At 50.6% G+C, this 15579-nt stretch overlaps 1 protein-coding gene across 3 annotated transcripts; it reads left to right on the plus strand.

Annotated features, from left to right (window-relative positions):
- The first annotated feature begins 142 nt into the window (after nucleotides 1-142).
- Nucleotides 143-14264, plus strand: RNF40 (ring finger protein 40). 3 transcript variants are annotated; one of them, XM_053363483.1, is made up of 20 exons: nucleotides 143-237; nucleotides 1495-1691; nucleotides 3239-3406; nucleotides 3745-3880; nucleotides 3976-4212; nucleotides 5226-5347; nucleotides 5464-5610; nucleotides 5721-5795; nucleotides 5921-6040; nucleotides 7271-7450; nucleotides 7996-8131; nucleotides 8439-8560; nucleotides 8995-9503; nucleotides 10101-10218; nucleotides 11388-11537; nucleotides 12052-12264; nucleotides 12388-12513; nucleotides 13025-13165; nucleotides 13369-13470; nucleotides 13575-14264. In XM_053363483.1, exons 2-20 carry the CDS (start codon nucleotides 1560-1562, stop codon nucleotides 13749-13751), a joined length of 3111 nt encoding a protein of 1036 aa, XP_053219458.1. In that variant the 5' UTR covers nucleotides 143-237; nucleotides 1495-1559; the 3' UTR covers nucleotides 13752-14264. The 3 variants fall into 3 exon arrangements, with proteins under 3 accessions (XP_053219458.1, XP_053219457.1, XP_053219459.1); XM_053363482.1 differs by lacking the exon at nucleotides 143-237 and adding an exon at nucleotides 349-454; XM_053363484.1 differs by lacking the exon at nucleotides 143-237 and adding an exon at nucleotides 1112-1130.
- The last annotated feature ends 1315 nt before the right edge of the window (nucleotides 14265-15579 follow it).

Raw genomic sequence — 15579 nt, forward strand, 5'->3', positions numbered from 1 at the left:
GACGCCATAGAGCTAGAAAAGCTCTTTTATTCCTCTAAGGACCTCAGAGTTGGGCGCCGAGTAGAATCTTACTGGATTAAAATTTGCATTTTAAGTTAAGGGCCTGAAGCACAAGTTGACATGTTGGATCGAAATCTCCAATTCAAGGGTCTACTGCGGCGCGCATCACTCTAACTGTGGGAAGTCTACAATAAAGGAAGAGCCAATCGCAGAGCGCGCTTCCGTTAAGGCGTCTCGGTGAGGTTAACCTGCGCAGCCCTGGTTCGCGCTTTGCCCAATAGCTTGAGGTTGGTCTTGCGCATGCGCAATCCGCAAAGAGGCGAAGGTTGGGCCTTGAGAATGGTTGCGGGCGAGCATGCGCAGTAGGCGCGCTGGTGTTTCTCGGCCGGAGTAACGCATGGGGGGCGGGGGGAGAAGGACGAGGAAGCCGCATCCGGGGGGGGGCCTCAGGCAGGTGAGTGTGAGAGGAGACCCCCCCGACACCAGACCCCCCCCTCACAGCACGCTCCCTGCACGTCTCCCCGCCCCGCTCTCCCCCGCCTTGCCTGTGTGGATTGTTCCTAACTGAACTTTCCCCAGAACAAGCCTCGCCCGCCTTGGCGGGTATTCCGATGCTGCCCTTTGAAAGGTGGCCTCATCCTTTCCTTGAATTGTCAGGGCTGTGAGGGGGTCCTGGCGGGGTCGGGTGGGGAACCTCTGGCCCTGCAGAGGCTCTTGGGACTGCGACCCCCAGGGTCTCCCCACGACTGAGGGTCTGAGGGGAGTCGGAGTCCCGCAGCGTCTGGTGGAGGGACACGGGACGCCCACCCCGCGCACCTGAAAAACATGCCAGAGGGAAGGAGCTAGGGCGAAGGAGGGGACTTCAGTGCGTCTTTAAAAATAGGGCGTGAAGTGTTTGCCTCCTTCTCATTTTTACCCCCCCCCGCAGCTCCCCCCTCTTATTTCACTCCTTATTTTGGTTTGTTAATTTAAGGATATTTATCCATAGTGTACTTGACTTCCTCTTTTTTTTTTGCACTATGTCTTACCTCTTCTCCAAGCCTTTGCTTTCTTTTTATCTGCTTGTCAACACCTCTCCGCCCAGCAGAGCTCTTGGTACAGCACCAAGATAGACATCAGTGGTTCAGCAGGTGCCTGTTCCTCATTAACTGTCTCTGTGCCAGGGGACACTTGTTGGTTTTTGGCCTGGTATATAACTTTTAAAGAGCACACGGGGGAGGGGGAGTTAGCAGCCATATCTGCAACTTTGGTTCCCCTTTGTGCCCTCTTATAAAAATTTCCATGATTCCTTGATAATGTCACTGCATTTCCTTACCTACCACACACCCCTTTTGCCCTCTGTGTTTTGCTTAGCATAGCTGATCCCCTTCTTTCTGCATCTCTGACCAGATATGGGAAGCAGTACCTGGTCTTGACTATGGGAGGATTAATGTCACACTAGTCTACTCATGGGCAACTGCAACTCACCCTCTCTTTTTTCCTTTCCCTTTGTAGCTGAAGCGCTGCCCCCTTGGCTGACTGCCTGATTCCTCTGCTCTCGCCTGCTGCTCAGAGTCACCATGTCGGGACTTGCGAGCAAGCGGGCAGCCGGGGATGGAGGCTCTGGGCCCCCTGAGAAGAAATCCAACAGGGAGGAGAAGACTACCACTACCCTGATTGAGCCCATCCGCCTGGGGGGCATCTCTTCCACGGTGAGGACCAGGGGATTGAGTGCAGGGTGGAGAAGTACTCGGCGGTGGTGGTAAAAGTCTGAAATTCGCTTCTGCAAGGTGCCATGATGGCTGCCAAATTGGATAGCTTTGAAAGGGGGTTGGACAGATTCATGAAGGATAAGGCTGTCAGCAGCCACTAGTTATGACTGCGTTCTGCCTCAACTGTCAGAGGCAGCTTGCACTGAATACCAACTGCTGGGGAACCTGAGCTTGACAGTACTGTTTCCCTCAGGTCCTGCTTGTGAGCTTCTCGTGGGCATCTGGCTGGGCACTGTGAGAAGAGAACTCTTCCTACATGGCAATTATTTGTTTTGATTTTTTAAAATAAAAAAACCCCTTCTGGAAATAAATGTTGGGAATTTGGGGGCGCAAGTATGTTCCAGATCAGGCTTTTTAAATAGGCAACTCTGTAATAAAGAATATTATATAGGCCGGGACCAGAAAAAAACAATCCATGCCTATACTTTTGCCTAGAAACTGGATGTTGGTAGCTGGGTATCTGAAATATCTCTGCAGAACTGGTGGCATAAAATTAGATGCTAAGATTTAGGAGTTAGAAATACCTTCCCCCATCACTTTTAGAGGAAAATGTTAAGCAGCAGCTTCCAGGTTTGCTTCCTGATGTGAACCTTTTCAGCAGGGGCATGGGCCCCTGTGGCAGATTTTTGTCTTTTAACAACACCAGTTGTGATTTCAAAGGCAGTTTTTACTTGTGGTCAGAACAGCAGCAGCTGCTGGGAACTCAGAAAAGTAGAGTTGTGGCCTATAAATGACTCAGGTTTATATAGGGGCCTTCCCTCACCTTAGCTTTGCACATGAGTAGAAATTAAGTACCGTATCAAGGAGAATTGCAGTTGGGCAACTAAGCAACAATCTTATTGGGAGAGCAAAAGTTACATCATAGGCAGGGGCTTGATGAAGAGCAAGGCCATAGGTTCACCTATCAGTGCCAGCAAATTCCTTCTCACTCTTTAATAGGCATACTGACTCCTTTATAACATCCTTCCACCCAACATCCTCTTCACGCTTACTTTTACTGTCTATATGCTATCTGTCAGTGTATGCACAGCAATACGTTTATCTATCTTTAACTAAAAGAATAGAAAACTGCCTTATACTGACTCAGACTGTTGATTGGTATTGTTGGCACCAGCTTTCAGCAGGGAGTCCTTCCTAATCCTCCATGGAGATGTTGGGGTTCAAATCTGAGACCTTTGCAAATAAAGCATGTGTTCTGCCACTGATCTGACCCTTTTAGAATTAATGGTCAATTTTAAAAAGGGGGGGGGAGGAATTCATTCTAGTTTTAGTTTTGTGCCTCATTAGGGTAAATGATGATGGACCATATTTTTCTTTAGGGTGCTGTTGATGTGTGTGTGTATCTCTCTCTCTCTCTCTCTCTCTCTCTCTCATATCTATCTATCATCTATCTATCTAATAGAAATACCACCAGAACTTGGGGTTGTGGATGGAAACGGCCGAGGATCATTCTGTGATTCACATTCTGATGTTCTGTTTTATTTCAGGAGGAGATGGACCTCAAGGTGCTCCAGTTCAAGAACAAGAAATTAGCCGAGCGCCTGGAGCAGCGGCAGGCCTTTGAGGACGAGCTGCGTGAGCGCATAGAAAAGCTGGAGAAGAGGCAGGCCACTGACGATGCCACTCTCCTGATTGTCAACCGCTACTGGAAGCAGGTCAGGGCGCCTTCCTGGCCACTCGTTTCCTTTTCTTAAGTTTCTAGTCCTTAAGGTTGACAAGATGAGGTTGATGATCAATTCAGCAGCTGGTGGAAGCGTTAGGAAACCAGCAGGGCATTAAGCAGAGCTTCTAAGTGGTTGGGGAGTGATATTTTCTCGTGTTGCTCCTGTGTCACCTTCCTTGTGACAAGCACAAGCCAAATGGAGATAACTGGCATGGTTTGGAAGCTGGATAGTTTTGGTATTCACCCAGCCCTGCCTGTGGCACCCCCTAGGTCCTCTCTCTCCCTGTGTCCTTCTCAAGCCGTTTCTCCCCCCCCCCCCAATTTCTACAGCTAGATGAGACCGTGCAAGTGCTGCTGAGGCGATGTGACGGAGAATGCGGCCAGCCTCTCGAGGAGCCCAAGTTGGAGATGACGGGAGCCGAGTTGGATGCCGCTCTCCTGGGGCAGGAGGGGCTGGAGAGGAGAGGTGAGCCCAGCTCTCTCTGATACAGGATGCTGGGAGGAGATGCAGCTCCCATCCTCGGAGCCAGTAACCATTGCTGTTCTTCTGGTCCCCCACAGAGGCAGTCCTGTCCCCCGTTACTCCCCCCGCCCCGTGGAAAGCCGGAACGGGGCTTGTGCTGAACGAGTCAGCCCTCTCCTTCTTGGCCACCTTGGCCAGCAGCAGCAGCGAAGAGATTGAGCTGCAGCTCCAGGAGCGCATGGAGTTCTCCAAAGCCGCTGTCTCCCGCATTGTGGAGTTCTCTGACAAGATCCACCGGCGCACCGAGGAACTCTGCCAGAAGATCCACGCCCGGGGTGAGACCAGGCCCCATGGCAGAGCTGGGCTGAGCAGGCACCTTTCGAAGCGTTACTACTATTATAATTATAACTATTTTACTTATCACATTTATTTCCCGCATTTTCCTCTAAGGAGCTCCATGGTTCTGCCCTATATCATTTAATCCCCACAACAACCCTATGAGGTCGAGTTTGGCAGCATTCTCAGGATCCTTTACTTTTATCTCCAGGCATCAGTTAGAAAAGTGAGGTTTTTTTAAAAAATGACATTTTAAATTACATTTTCAAAAATACAGAAAAAAAGAATCCATAGAAATGAGCTAGCAAAAGCAGCAAAAGTAACAAAGCAAAAGCAAGAGTTATGGATAAAGTTGTCTACTTTGGCAGCGTTTGGGGGGAAAGGTCCTTTTGGAGTTTAGTTGGGTCACCTCATGGGATCTTTTGTTGATGCCGACATGAATGCTTCTATTATTATTATTATTATTATTATTATTATTATTATTATTATTAACCTGTTGAGATGGTAAAAGCCTGGTATAAAAAGGTTTGGTTCCTAACTGTGTCCGAGATGCTGACCTAAACAGTTCTCTTGCTTTAAGGGCAAAGCAAACCAAGATATGTTCTATTTGGTATCGTTTGATTTCTTCAGTTTATGTTGGGGGCAGAGGGGGCATTTCTGAAAAGCCCTAATATGATTTGGAATTCATGTGGAATAGATAGTAGAAAAGGTTTGTTAGAAATGGCGGCGTAAGTGTTGCATGAGGTAAATAGGACCTGTGGAGAAACCAGATAACTTTCTAAATTAATGGAAAAGGGAGATTGTTGAGATGCAGAATTCTGGTCCCTTGAGGAGCGAGGTGTTGGAAGCAGCACGGTGTTTTCTGTTCTTGTCATGCCTGTGCGGTGAAGGAATCGTAAGACGTTTTAATGCAAACTTGTAAATAGCCTATAGCAGCCAGCTGAGGAAGTTGCTGGGAGCGGGGGCTGGGAGTTGGTGTCCTGGGTTCTCAGGGGCCTATTTCTTTCCCCAGTGGAGTTTGACCAACTGGAAGAAGCAGTGAAGTCTCTCAACAAGGACCTGATGAGGGAGAATCGGCACTTGCAGGACCTGACCACCCAGCTGCAAGAGAAGCACCATAAGATCTCCTTGGAGGTAGGTTCCTTGTCAGATGCCAGCAAAGCGCGGGTCCCATAGCCAATGCTGCTTGTGGGAGAGAATCATTCTGAAGCCCGGCGTGTCTGCATCTTTTTCTCCTCTGGCTTGCTTAGTACACGGAACTGCAGGACAAGGTGACCTCCTCTGAGACCAAAGTGCTGGAGATGGAGACGACCATCGAGGACCTGCAGTGGGATATCGAGAAGCTGCGCAAGCGGGAGCAGAAGCTGAACAAGCACCTGGCTGAGGCCCTGGAACAGGCAAGCGAAGACCTTCAGGGGCCCCCTGTTCCCCCTGCCCAACCCATGGGCCAGTATGGGTCATTGTAGCATACAAGGCACTGAACTTTGTTCTCTAACTCCTTTGGCAGCTAAACTCGGGCTACTACGCATCGGGCAGTTCCGGCGGCTTCCAGGGTGGGCAGATCACACTTAGCATGCAGAAGGTAAGCGGGAGAAAAACAACCGGGGGGAAGGGGGTGTCAGTGGCGCTGGGATGCGAGTCTTGCAGGTCCAAGTGCTTCCCTTTGCGGAATCTTCCTGCTTCAGTTTTGTGCCTGGGCTTTTGCAGTTTGAGATGCTGAATGCGGAGCTGGAGGAGCACCAAGAGCTTGCCAACAGCCGCATGGCAGAGCTGGAGAAACTGCAGCATGAAATGCAGCAGGCTGTGAGGACCAATGAGAAGCTCAAGGTAAGGAAGAGCCTCCTGCGGAATTTGGGGAAGCAGAATGCCCTCTAGTGGTAGGCTGAAAATATGCTAGTATGACCAGGAATGATGGTTCTGGACAATCTGCTTTAGAGCCACTTTTGCAGGTGCAGGTACAGAGGGATGTTATTTATGTTTCTAGTCCTTGTGATGGGAGGAGGCGGTGTCTCTGAAGAGCTCTGTTTCTGTGCATTTCCAAGTTCTCTCCATCTGTGTAGCTGTAGTGCTTCAGTGTTTCATATTCTTCTTCTTGGCACCTCAGTCCATTACACGCAGGTCCTGCTATCGGAATACTTGTTATCCAAAATCTCACTTATCTGAACACAAAGAATTATTCACATATGGCTGACTCAGATGTCCAGACAGCTGTAGTTTGTCCAGTTCTTTACTTGTTTGTGTTTTGCTGGTCAGCAGCTGCTGTTTCAGGCCGAAACCATGGCGGGAAATGAGAGCGATTGGACAAATTGGGGAACAAGAGAGAGATTGGGGAACAAGAGAGATTGGACAAATCTATTTTTCCTTTGTTTTACCTTTGCTGATTGGCTGCAGCAGTTTCAGGCAGAAAGCATGGAGTGAGAAAGCATGGATTAGAAATGTTCCTATAGGAAATAATGAAAACCATTAACTTGTTATATGCCCGCTTGCCTAATGAACGATTTTCTGAGAATGCATTGTGTTCAGAAAGCAGGACCTGTGTGTTCTTTGCTTCCTGGCAAAAGAATTCCAGATTGACTTTGGGGAAGGCTCGTAGCTCAGAAGGTCACGTGTTCAATCCCTGCCATCTCCAGCTAAGGCTGGAAATGTTCGCTGTCAATCAAAAGTGCAGACCTAAATTGACCAATGCTCTTGACAGATTCCTATGTTCCCATGACTCCCCCTCCTCCAACATTTCTCAATAGAACTAAACCAGTCCAAACAACTTCAGATGCTTCCTTTATGTACACTCGTGCGTGCAGCATCCGAAGCCTTTCAGCAATCAGGCAGAAAGGCACAAGCCTCAGGCTGAGTATCTTGAGCCTTTGACCCATTTGCTACTGGTAGGTTTTTTGTACACTTGCTATTACACTTAATACACCCGAACATGCAGGATGGGACATGTTTCTTTTAAAAGAGCCACCAAGACCACTCCTAGGGGTGATGACGTGGGGCAGTTGACGTGGAGAGCTACCGTGGCTCTCCTCCCCCAGGCACCTGTTCTCTGCCCTTCCCCTGCAGGTGGCGCTGCGGAGCCTGCCCGAGGAGGCAGTGAAAGAGACGCTGGAGTACAAAGTGCTGCAGTCTCAGTTCTCGCTGCTGTACAATGAGAGCCTGCAGGTGAAAACGCAGCTGGACGAGGCCCGGGCCCTTCTGCTCACCACCAAGAACAGCCACCTGCGTCACATCGAGCACATGGAGGTGAGGGAGCCCATGAAGTGTGTGCGCCTGCTCTCTAACCCCTGAAAGGGTAGTCAGCAGGCGTGCTTAAGCTTTTCCTGTACCTCTTTGCTTTGTAGCATTAGATAGAATGGTAAGGAAAGCAGTTTTGCAGTTTCATAGAAGAGCACAAGGGCCCTGCTGGATCAACCAGATGCCCCTGGGAAACCCACAAGCAGAACCTGAATGCCAAGAGCCCTACTCTCTCCACAATGCCAAGAAACTGGCACTCGGAGGCATCCAACAGTAGAGGAAGACAGAGCCGTCATGGCTAGTGGCCGCTGGTGGCCTTCCTTTTAGGCCCTGATAGCATAATCTCACGAAGCCCTGGGTGGCATCCAAAATTAGCCATTGAAATCAGTGGGCACCCTTGATTTAGGTTCATTTCAGTGGGAAGAGCTTACGCCCCCACTGTTTGTCAGACTGCGAAAGTTACCAAGGAGAAAGAGTGGTCTTGCACCCTGTTCTCCCCCTCCCCCCCGGCTGATATTACTTGCCCCTCCCCTCCCCATCTTCCTCGGCAACAGAGTGATGAGCTGAATCTGCAGAAGAAGTTGCGGACGGAGGTGATCCAGCTGGAGGACACCCTGGCCCAGGTGCGCAAAGAATATGAGATGCTGCGCATTGAATTTGAGCAGAACTTGGCCGCCAACGAGCAAGCAGGTGAGGCTGCATTCCTTCCCATTGAGCATTCGTGGTTTGGCCCCAAATGAATATTTTTCTCCCTTTAATACTCTAAGGCAGGTTTCCCAGAACTTGGGTATCCAGCTGTTCTTGGACTACAAGAACATCATCCCAAACTAGCAGGGCCAGTGGTCAGGGATGATGGAAATTGTAGTCCAAAAACAGTTTGGGAAACCCTGCTCTAAGGTCTGCCCTGTGCAGAAGTCTATCTCCTCTTCCAGTCATCTGCCTACCAAATTGTTCATTCTCACTCTTCTCTTCCCCTCTCCCTCCGTTTGAACCCGAGGTCCCATTAACCGAGAGATGCGCCACCTGATCAGCAGCCTCCAGAACCATAACCACCAGCTGAAGGGCGACGTGCAGCGGTACAAGCGGAAGCTCCGGGAAGTGCAGGCGGAGATCAACAAGGTGGGGCTACAGGAGGGGGAGGTTTCAGGGAATGACCCCCCAAAGGAATCTCTCGGGGGCTGCATGCTGGCGGTGGATGGGGCCAGAGCCCCAAGTGGCCAGGACGCTCCTTCTCTCGCAGGAACGGAGGACGATGCCTTTCCCTGAGCCCAATCCATTTGTCCATCTTGCTGAATATCGTCCTTCCTGTTTTCAGAAAGGAAACATTTTCAGCTCTACCTGGAGATGCTGGGGAACCTGGGAGCTCCCGTGTGCAAAATAGATGCTCTACCACTCAGCTATGGCACTTCTCTTTGTATTTCTCCTCCTTCTACCTGTATGACAGTGGGCTGGGGACTGCAAGTGGCCTTTGACCCCTGCTTTGAGCTCCATAATTCCAGGTGCTGTGATGGCCACCTTACCCTGCAGCTCATGTCCGTTTGTTCTTTGCTCAGGTTCGGCTGCAGCAAAGCGGCTATTCCTCCAGCTCCACGGCAGCGCCCCCTACGCCAGGGGCTGAGGACCCCGCAGGGCTGCTGGGGCCCCCAGGGGCTGCCACCATGAAAGAGGAAGAGGGAGCAGCGCCTCCCGAGGTGAAAAAAGAGCCCAAGGAGGTGCAAGTGAAGAAGGAGCCCAAGGAGGAGGCTGCTGCCCCCCAGCCTCTCGGGATCCATGAAGGGGCGAAAAAGGAGGAAGAGGAGCCGCCTGCCCCACAGCCCCTCGCCCCACAGCCGCCCCCACCCCCCCGCGCCAAGGAGCCTGAGCGGTCCAAGGGGCGCGGCGGCGGGGAACGGAGCGGGGATCGCGAGAGATCCCGGGACCGGGACAAAGAGGCCTCCTCCTCTTCGTCTTCCTCCTCGTCCTCTTCCTCGCGGGATCGGGAGAAGCAGAAGGGTGGCGGAGGCTCTGAGGATCCCAAGAAAAAGGATTCCGATCTGCTCAAGCAGCTGCGGACTGAACTCAAGTGAGGGAGGTGGAAGATGGCGCTGTTTCAAAATGGGGGTGGGGAAGTGGGGAGAGCAATCTTGTGCAGAGAGAAGGCTAGACAAATGCAAAGGATTTTTTGAGGGGGATAGCACTGGGTAGGGGAGGGCACGATGGCCTCAGGAAAAGCCGTGAACCTGGAGGATCTGTGCCAGTGCTTTGGCTCCTGGGAGAAGCTGCACCTCTGCACTCAGCAGAGAGGGAGATGGGGCTCTGGAGGGCTTTATTGCAGCTGAAGAGCTGGAGGCCCAGAAAACGCTTTGCCAAGATTTTAGGGTTTCAGGAGGCAAGCCTTGGTGGTAGGCTCTCACTCTGGTGTTTGGGCCCAGGGGGAGGTAAGAAAGATCCCTGTAAGCTAGAACTTTGCTGAAATAGTTACCCCCCAACTGAGAGGTTCCTTATAAGACAGTTTGAACCCTCCCTTTGCACCCCCATAGTTTCTCATAGGTCTCAAAGCAATAACCCCGGCTTAAAAGCTTGCCACCTCATGGTTGATGTCTGGGGAAAACCTTGGCACCATGGGGTGCAAGGTCTCTCCCCCCCCCCCACTTCATGCTGACCTTGTTTCCTTCCCCAGGAAGGCTCAGGAGAGTCAGAAGGAGATGAAGCTACTCTTGGACATGTATAAGTCAGCACCCAAAGAGCAGCGGGACAAAGTGCAGCTCATGGCTGCTGAGAAGAAGACCAAGGCAGAGGTGAGAGGCCCACCTGTACACGGATGCCTGCTGCCATCTGAACATTGCACTTCCTCTGCCCCCCCTTTATTCCAGCTCTTCTTTGCTTCGGTCAAATGCGCTACTCTCAATCTTAATTCCCTCAAGCGTGGATCCTTCTGTAGTTAAAGAGACGCTATCCATGCAGAGCTGGGAAATAGCAGCAAGCTGGACGAGGGAGGAACCCCAAAGTTTGGCGGAAAGTACAAAAATAGTCCCTCTATCCCCAAAGAGCCCGACAAGGACAGGGCATGCTGGGTAGGAGCAGAATGCAGGGTGGTCTGGAGGGATGTGGAAAGTTGTGTCCTGGGAAAGGGTAGGGCTGGCTGGCACTCTGAACATGAGCATTAGGCACTGTCCCATTGGCCCCTTCTGCTAGTTCACACTTAAGTATGCGTGAGTGAGAGTCCTCTCTAGGGTTTTTATTATTATTCAATTTATATGCCGCCCTTCATCCGAAGATCACTGTATCAAAACACAAAATGCATAACCCAAAGCCCCCCCCCCCAATAGTGGATATCTGAGTGACAGTATAGCATAAAGTTAAAGGAACCCCTGATCATTAGGTTCAGTCGTGGCCGAATCTGGGGTTGCAGCGCTCATCTCGCTTTATTGGCCGAGGGAGCCGGCGTACAGCTTCCGGGTCATGTAGCCAGCATGACTAAGCCGCTTCTGGTGAGCCAGAGCAGCGCACAGAAGTGCCGTTTACCTTCCCGCCGGAGCAGTACCTATTTATCTACTTGCACTTTGAGGTGCTTTCGAAATGCTAGGTTGGCAGGAGCAGGGACCGAGCAACGGGCGCTCACCCCGCTGCAGGGATTCGAACTGCCGACCTTCTGATCGGCAAGCCCTAGGCTCTGTGGTTTAACCCACAGCGCCACCCGCGTCCCTGACAGTATAGCATATTGGCATGCTAATTTTGGGCAAGTTGATGTGAATGATGCATCTGGACAGTAGCTATCATAGTTCCCCAAAAAGGAGCTTGGGGTTGGTTGGTTGGTTGTGCTTTTAAAATGAGGGCGAATAACATTGTGATGCTTGCAATTTGGCTTGTCCTGCCTTAGTGCTGGGTGATGGATTTGGCAGCACTGTGTTGAGGGACTAGGGATAAGGAGTCACCCCTGTTCCCTTTTACTCGGTCCCCTTGGTAGGTGGAGGAGCTGCGGGTGAGGATCCGCGAGTTGGAGGAGAAAGAGAAGAAAGAGAGCAAGAAAATGGCAGACGAGGATGCCTTGCGCAAGATCAAACTGGCCGAGGAGCAAATTGAGCACCTGCAGAAGAAGCTGGCTGCCACCAAGCAGGTATTTGGCTGTGGGAGGAGCCAAGGTGTAAGTTGCCCTGCAGGGTGGAAGCCTTCCCATTGGTTCAGTCCATCTATAGCCATCTGTAGACCAGGGTTGGGGAGATTCTGGCTCAGCGGCTCACCAGGGTTTGGCCTGCGAGGCCATTTTTCCAAAATCACTTTCACCTGTCAGCCATGTCAGCTGATGAGCAGGGGGTTCATTCCTGCTTTCTGTAGGGAGCAGCAGTATGTGCATGAGTTCTCCTTGCTGATGGGTGCAGGATTCAAGGCTCCTTGGCCACCACTTCCCTGCACAGCTGCAGTGCAACTTTGGCAGGTGAGCAGGACCACCCACCTTTCAATCGCCTGATGTCCTGATGCCACCAGGGGATTGACAGGCACCCCCAAAAAATTACCAGGGGTGTGTGTGTGTGTGTGTGTGTGTGTGTGTAGTAATAAGGGAAGCTGCAAGGGCAAGGAGGGAGAACTTGAGCAATCTCGTTCCCTTCCTTATGTCTGCTCTGCTGGGGCAGGAGGAGGAGGCTCTCCTGTCCGAAATGGACGTGACGGGCCAGGCTTTTGAGGACATGCAAGAGCAGAACATGCGGCTGAACCAGCAGCTGCGCGAGAAGGATGACGCCAACTTCAAGCTGATGTCGGAGCGCATCAAGTCCAATCAGATCCACAAGCTGCTGCGGGAGGAGAAGGACGAGTTGGCTGAGCAGGTGCTGGCCCTCAAGTCCCAGGTAAGGCAGAGCCCGTCCCCCTACTCCTCACACAGTTGTGGAGCCTGAGACAAGGGGGGCGGGTCTTGAGGGGAGGCTCCTGCCCCATGTCCTGAAGGCTGTGGCTTTGGTTTCCATGCCTAGGTGGACACCCAGCTGTTGGTGGTGCAGAAGCTGGAGGAGAAGGAGCGCGTTCTGCAGGGGAATCTGGGCACAGTGGAGAAGGAGCTCACTTTGCGCAGCCAGGCCCTGGAACTCAACAAGAGGAAGGTGAGGAGAGGGAGCTGGGAGGAGCCATGGGCTGAACTGAGAGACAATCAGGGCCGTGGGTACTTGTGCTCCAAAAAGCAAAATTATTTTCTAGGTCAGTGAGTCTTTTTACAAGCTCAGTTCTTCAATCTTGAAACTTTGTTATATTTTCTGCCTGTGTTTTAGATAACATATTCTGCTCTTGTCAGTAATTGGGGTTGGGGGCAATTGCAAGCCCAAGACCTGGAAATCCTGTTCCGTCTCTCTCCCCAGCCCTTCTGCTTATGAAGTTTCCCCAGGCATTGCCCATCCCCTCTCAGTTGGTCTCCATGGCCTTAGGGGGCTAGAAACTAGAAGCAGAGGTTCCCAAGCTACTGCGTTCTCTTCCCATTGCTAGTTTTTGGGTGTGCACAGTGCAATTGCGCTAGGTATTAACAGCCCCAGGAATGGGGTGCCTTTGTTGGGGCTGCTTGCGTCTGATTGTCCTTGGGAGATTCTGAGGTGGTGGCTTCTGCTGCTTTTCTTCTGGCAGGCAGTGGAGGCTGCCCAGCTGGCAGAGGACTTGAAGGTGCAGCTGGAGCACGTGCAGTGTAAGCTGAAGGAGATCCAGACCTGTATGGCCGAGAACCGGGCAGCCAAGGAGAAGGAATCTTTCAACCTCAAAAGAGCCCAGGTACTAGGAGAAAGGAGGATAACCTGTTCTCTTCTGCAAGTGTGTCAGCTGCTCTAATGCTCCTTTTGGTTGAAAATGTTATATTTTTTAAAAAGCAAGTTACTAGCCCTCATGGCTGCTGATAAATATTTCTCGGTATGCCAGTGTTACCTTCCGTCTTGCTAACCACCTTTGGGATTCATTGACTTGCATCCCTTCCTCAGGAGGACATATCACGCTTGCGGCGCAAGCTGGAGAAACAGCGCAAAGTGGAGGTGTATGCGGATGCTGATGAGATTTTGCAGGAGGAGATCAAGGAGTACAAGGTGAGGAGAGAGGAGCAGGTTGCTTGGTTGGCAACCCAGGGCAAGCCTTGTTGGGGAGAGCCAAGTCAAGGATCTTACCCGAATTATCTGTCCCGTATCTCCAGGCCAAGCTGACCTGCCCCTGCTGCAATACCCGCAAGAAGGATGCTGTCCTCACCAAATGCTTCCACGTCTTCTGTTTTGACTGTGTCAAGACACGCTACGACACCCGCCAGCGGAAGTGCCCCAAGTGCAACGCGGCCTTTGGCGCCAATGACTTCCACCGCATCTATATCAGCTGAACACCTGGGTCCAATTTCCTGCCCAAGGGGGTCCCTTTCACAGACGGTGCCTGGATCCTGTGGCTCACCTAGCAAAAACCTGCCTCGGGTCCGCATAAGACTCATTCCTCCCCCACACCAGTTTTCTGGCTCTGCTCCATGGACCCCTTCCCAAGCATTTAAAATATTTTGCAGAGTTTCCTTTTCAGTGGTTTACTTTCTCTTCTCTCCCCTTGCCCGTATACTTCCTGGGTCTGTTTCACTGGATCCCCTCCTTAGATCTGAGGAATCCTCTCTGCTGCTGCTGCTGCTCCTCCTCTTGACATTTCCCAAATGGTCTCCCTCCAAATTGCCTTTGGATCTTTTTCTTCTTCTACCATTTTGAAAACTTTTACGACAACCACTGTCTGCAGGCAGCAGTCATGCAGATCAAACGCTTCCTGTCGGAGAGGTGCATTCCTATTCTTCAGTTATTTTAATAATTGTTTTCCGTGTTTTGGAAGTAAAAGTTGGAGATGATCTGCTCCTGCGAGATCCCTGTGTTCTTAGAACCTTGTGTTCCGCTTTCTGGAGATGAGTTCTGGGCAGGATTGGAGGTTGTGGGGGCGGGGGGGGGGGAGGCTTTTGCTATGGGTAATTCCTGGAGGTTGCATTGAGCCCCACCAGAGCAAAGCTTAGCTTTGTAGGGTGAGGAGGGTTTGAGGAGACAGAGATACACAAGGAATCACGCATGAACCCCATGGACTGGCTGTGCATGTTAACGTAGTCACAGTAGACTTTAACCTTTCCATTTTCAGACTCACTTTTAACACAAACCTTTGTTTGAGGAGTAATAATATTTGTATGGTGGTTGTGCTGCTGTGGTTGTGACGCACCTTAGATGAAGCTGCAACCCAGTAGCTGGTCCTTATGTAGCAGTTTGAAGACCAATGCAGTAACAGACTCACTCTTGAGGAAGGAGAGCTGAGTGGAAAGTGTTGTGAAGATTAGGGGGGGAAATAAATAGGATCTGGGTCTAACCAGGACTGAGCAGACATGGCTCAGGAACAAATGGTACACATTTTAGAGCTGTAATGTGAACTGTCACCAAAGAAGAAAAGCACAGTGCAAGTGGCTAGAGGAATCAGCAGTGCAGGGAAAGAATGGGTTGTTCCCTAGCAGTTCACTAGGCCAGTTGAGCTGCAGGAAAAAAGGACCAGTTGCTTTTACTAGCACTGGAAAATAAGAAGAGTAACTTTTTAAAGTGAAAGCTTGCCTCCATCTCAAATTCTGTATGTAGCTACAAGTATTGTACAAATATGGAAGGGCTTTAGGAATTCTTTGTATGTATTTATTTTACAGCATTTCTATGCTGCCTTTTTTTGTTGTTGTATAACTCACACAGCCCCCTCATATATCAAGAAGAGGTTAAAACAAAGTCGAGTGCTGGGGCCCTGATGAGGGCCAGCAGTTTCTGCTGAAGTCACATGTTAGCCAAAAGCACAAAGCAGCTCAGAGCTGTGTTGTTGCTTTTTAGATACCACAACTTTCTGGTCCCTGGAGAATCCTGTTTCTAAGATCCCATCCACAAAAACAACTTCTTATATATACAAATCTTAAATTTTCCATGTGTGTGCTAAGCAAAGTCAAACTCAGATAATGCAAAAATGAAAGTAGTTCCCAGCTGTCACTTTTCTTGGTTTCAAGTGTAGAGCTGGATCACTTTAGGATATTGGTTTCCCCTGTGCCTTTACCTATCCCAACCCTGCTTGCCAGAGATAATACAACCTTCAGTGACAAGAGCAAGTTGCATCTATTGAAAATACAGCTCCCCCTCTCAATATTATTCTCTGGCTCCATTTTGGTAAGA

This window comes from Podarcis raffonei, chromosome 13 (assembly GCF_027172205.1).
Source record: "Podarcis raffonei isolate rPodRaf1 chromosome 13, rPodRaf1.pri, whole genome shotgun sequence".
NCBI classification, from domain to species: Eukaryota; Metazoa; Chordata; class Lepidosauria; order Squamata; family Lacertidae; genus Podarcis; species Podarcis raffonei.

Coding starts and splice junctions, on each gene's coding strand:
- RNF40 (XM_053363483.1), top strand. CDS start 1,560: ATGTCGGGACTTGCGAGCAAGCGGGCAGCCGGGGATGGAGGCTCTGGG. Junction 12,514..13,024: donor TGGAACTCAACAAGAGGAAG/GTGAGGAGAGGG, acceptor TTCTTCTGGCAG/GCAGTGGAGGCTGCCCAGCT. Junction 13,471..13,574: donor AGGAGATCAAGGAGTACAAG/GTGAGGAGAGAG, acceptor CCGTATCTCCAG/GCCAAGCTGACCTGCCCCTG.